General features: G+C 43.8%; 1 protein-coding gene across 1 annotated transcript in view; it reads right to left on the bottom strand.

Annotated features, from left to right (window-relative positions):
- The window catches only part of LOC111951459 (protein O-mannosyl-transferase TMTC1), a 100,561-nt gene that overhangs the window by 7,793 nt on the left and 88,145 nt on the right, over positions 1–4,623 (bottom strand). The window contains exon 12 of the mRNA XM_070434715.1: positions 3,912–4,053. Within this exon, the coding sequence (XP_070290816.1) occupies positions 3,912–4,053 (142 nt within the window). The remainder of the gene's footprint in view (positions 1–3,911; positions 4,054–4,623) is intronic.

The following is a 4,623-nucleotide window of genomic DNA, read 5'->3' as shown; positions in this document are numbered from 1 at the left end:
AATTTTAACCTAAAAGCCCCAGCAGCCTTGCCTTGACCCCAAGTCAGAGCAGGTCCACTGAGGCCATGGTCCAGTGAGTCCCAGGAGCCGGGCCATGGAGCTGGAAACACAAACGTCTGAGGCTTTTTGGTAAAACACCGGGCTAAATCCTCAGTGGAAATTCCACTGTAATAGTGAAGGTGTAAACTTGGCATTAGAAAATCTAAACAGTATATTTGACATCTCAGCTTCCCTACCAAATCAAAACAATTCAAACAGAAAACCGAAGAAAATGAACAGCAATGACAAATGGTTTGATGAAGAATGCAAAAACCTGAGAAAGAAATTGGTAAACCCGTACAACCTAAAACACAGAGACCCAGAAAACCTGAGTCTACGTCTTCACTATGGTGAATCACTAAAACAATACAGAAATACACTACGGAAAACACTAAACAACCAACACCACGAAGAATTATCTATTCAAAATGGAGATGTATGGGTAAACCACTTCTCCAATCGTTTTTGCTCTATAACAAAGAACAAACAGCAAAAATAAATCTTAGAATCAACTATTAAAGACTATCAGAACCCACTGGATTATCCAATTACACAATGAACTACAGGACAAAATAAAAACCTWTCCTCAATGAAATGGTCAAATATACAGACAACAAATTCCAATGGCTATACAAAAACTCATCATTCTTAGCTCTGGCATCTTCCCCAATATTTGCAACCAAGGACTGATCACCACAATCCACAAAAGTGGAGACAAATTTGACCCAAATAACTACTATGGGATATGCGTCAACAGCAACCTTGGGAAAATCCTCTGCATTATCATTAACAGCAGACTCGTACATTTCCTCAGTGAAAACGGTGTACTGAGCTAATATCAAATTGGCTTTTTACCAAATTATCATACGACAGACCACATATTCACCCTGTGCACCCCAATTGACAAAACAAACAAACCAAAACAAAGGCAAAGTCTTTTCATTCTTTGTTGATTCCAAAAAAGCCTTTGACTCAATTTGGCATGAGGGCCTGCTATACAAATTGATGGAAAGTGGTGTTGGGGGAAAAACATACAACATTATAAAATCCATGTACACAAACAACAAGTGTGTGGTTAAAATTAGCAAAAAACACACATTTCTTCCCACAGGGCCGTGGGGTGAGACAGGGATGCAGCTTAAGCCCCACCCTCTTCAACATATATATCAACGAATTGGCGAGGGCACTAGAACAGTCTGCAGCACCCGGCCTCACCCTACTAGAATCTGAAGTCAAATGTCTACTGTTTGCGATGACCTGGTGCTTCTGTCACCAACCAAGGAGGGACCTACAGCAGCACCTAGATCTTCTGCACAGATTCTGGCCAGACCTGGGCCCTGACAGTAAATCTAAGTAAGACCAAAAAATGGTGTTCCAAAAAAGGTCAGTCACCAGGACCACAAATACAAATTCCATCTAGACACCTTTGCCCTAGAGCACACAAAAAACTATACATACATTGGCCTTAACATCAGCGCCACAGGTAACTTCCACAAAGCTGTGAACGATCTGAGACACAAAGCAAGAAGGGCCTTCTATCCATCAAACGGAACATAAATTCGACATACCAATTTGGATCTGGCTAAAAATACCTTGAATCAGTTATAGAACCCATTACCCTTTTATGGTTTTGAGGTCTGGGGTCCGCTCACCAACCAAGAATTCACAAAATGGACGAACACACACCAAATTGAGACTCTGCCAAAAATTATCCTCAGTGTACAACGTGAAACACCAAATAATGCATGCAGAGCAGAATTAGGCCGATACCCGCTAATTATCAGAATCCAGAAAAATAAATGTTAAATTCTACAAACCACCTAAAAGGAAGCGATTCCCAATCCTTCAATAACAAAGCCATCCCTACAGAGAGGATGAACCTGGAGAAGAGTCCCCTAAGCAAGCTGGTCCTGGAGCTCTGTTACAAAAAACAGACCCCACAGAGAAGAGAGAGAAGAGAGAAAGAGCAGCGAGAGGAGAGAGAGAGAGAAGAGAGAGAGAGAGAGGAGAGAGAGAGAGAGGAGAGAGAGACGAGAAGACGAGAGAGTGAGAGAGAAAGAGCGAGAGAGAAAGAGAGAGAGAGAGAGAAAGAGCGAGAGAGAGAAAGAACGAGAGAGAGAGAGAGAGCGAAAGGAAAGCTGAGAGATTTGAAGGGGAAAGAAAAGAACGAGGAAGAGAGGTGGGAATTTAATGGAATTTACTTTTGCCTCTGGGAGAGAAAAGTCTCATCCTTGAGATGACATAAATATCATCAATCGCTTTTATTTCCCCTTCCCTTTGACAAAGATAGATTTATAAAAAGCATGTATAAAACCCCCCATTACGGGGATATCGAGATAGTGTAGCTAACAGATCTGGAAGCATAGCAGTATCCCTGGTGAGTTATTATGTAGACACTGGACAGAAACACACTAAAACAATCCAAAGGGAGGATGGTGTAAAATCCACTCTGTCTTCTGTCTGAGAGACTGAGAGAAAATAAACGTCCTCTAGTCTAGCCTTTCTCAAACCCAGGTCCGTGGCCCGCCGCCAGTCCATAGAGGAATGCCTGAAAAAGCCCTACTGATGGCACTGGATTCATCTCCATCTACTAAATGTGGCCCTTAGTTCATAGAACCATGGTTACGCGACTAACCTCCGATCTCCGATAAATGCGGTCGGGACAAACAGAGCGCTTTCTTTTTTTCTTCCTACAAGTTTGCCTCTAACTTTTGAACGGTTGGAGTTACTAGATGTGACTCTCAGGAACACGGACGTGCCTGCTGTTTCCCTCTACGGCGCTCACAAGCTGCGCAGGACACGTGAGAACGCACTGTGACAAAATCCCATTTGAAAGCAATGCAGGTCTTCTTCCCAATACCTTTCTCAAGCATTTCAGTGACCACATACCATAAATCCTTTAGATTGAAATGTGTCCTCCCATATCTTAGAGCGTTATTATGTTTATTGAAATAAAGGCAGTAAGGCCAAATTCAACATTTTCATCAAATAATATATATTATTTTTTGTTGTTGATGATACTACCAGATGTCCTAAAATAGAGACTCAAATAGCTTGATGAACTATGTTATTACTGTCCTAAACAAATGATATGTGTTAGGCCCAGGAGGCTGGTGGCACCTTCTTTGGGGAGGACGGCTCGTGGTAAAGGCTGGAGTGGAATCAGTAGAACGGTATCATTCTAGATAGAATATATCAAACGTGCTTGATGCCATTCCATTCGCTCCGTTCCAGCCATTATTATGAGCCATCCTCCCCTCAGCAGCCTCCACTGGTGTTAGGGTAGTAGATATAATAGAGAAAATGCATAGAACAATTGGTGTTCTGAATAAAAAAGCAATTGTCAATATTTTTATACCCAAGCGGTCCCCAGAGGGGRAAAAAAGGCCTTATCTTGCCGGTCCCTGGCACAAAAAAGTTTGCTTCTCTAGTCAGCCCCCTACATAACCTCTGTTTATTTTCGGAAGAAAATACTATTTTTAGCAGCGAGACTAAATCTCAAATGGCACCCTATTCCGTATAAGTAGTGCACTACACAGGGATTGGAGTGCCATTTGGGACACAGAGATTCCATCCATTCTGTTAGAGTGTCTACAGATGAGCCCCCAGAGACGGAGGGATGGAATGAGGGACGGCGGAGGAGGAGGAGGAGGATGAAATCAGGATGGAGAGATGAGGTGAATGAAGTAAAGGATGAACGATCAGTGTGAACAGAAGGGGATGGGATCCTGTGAGACCCGGAGGAGACAGAATCCAGATGTGAGGGGTTTCCACGGCAACCAGTGTTTCCGCGGCGATCACTGTTGCTGACCCCGAGGTGATATGAATTGTTCTGTTTTTCTTGACCGTCTCTTCTTATTCTTCCTCAGTACCGTCCTTTCTTTCAAAGGCAGACACCACAGACCCAACAACACACGTGCACGCACACGCACACGCACACACACACACCTCTGTGTAGTTGCCTCGTTTGCTGTAGATGGCAGACAGTAGGCGGTAACACTCGATGCAGCTCCCCTGCTTAAAAGAGAGGATATACTGATGACTGAACAAACAACTCTCACACACACACCACACCAAGCAACCACACATAAACTAAATGACAGACACTGTAAGGATCATCAGTTATGAAACTCAAGAAGACGGGGGGAGGTAAGGGGGAGGAAGAGAGGCGGGACGAGAAAAAGGGAAAGCTGGACTGGGGGATAAATATATATGCCTTCTAGGTCTGGTAGGAGCCATGGGCCAGTGAGCAGGCAGAACAAATGGATCCCTCTTTCATTAGTAATGTGCTGCGTGTGTGTTCTCATGAGATGCATGGGGTTGCAAGCATCGGAGCTGAGACAAGGACATTACATGCATTGAGAATATGCAATTAGTGTGTGTGTGTCTGTGTCTGTGTTGTGTGTGTGTGTGTCTGTAGTGTGTGTGGTGTGGTGTGTGTGGTGTGTGTGTGTGTTGTGTGTGTGTGTTGTGTGTGTGTGTGTGTGTGTGTGTGTGTGTGTGTGTGTGGTGTGTGGTGTGTGTGTGTGGTGTGTGTGTGTGTTGTGGTGTGTAAGCAGAGAGTGTGTGGTCCGGCTTGTATGC

The sequence above is a fragment of the Salvelinus sp. IW2-2015 genome, linkage group LG24 (genome assembly GCF_002910315.2).
Source record: "Salvelinus sp. IW2-2015 linkage group LG24, ASM291031v2, whole genome shotgun sequence".
Taxonomy (NCBI): domain Eukaryota; kingdom Metazoa; phylum Chordata; class Actinopteri; order Salmoniformes; family Salmonidae; genus Salvelinus; species Salvelinus sp. IW2-2015.
This window is presented reverse-complemented; position numbering and strand designations above follow the sequence as displayed.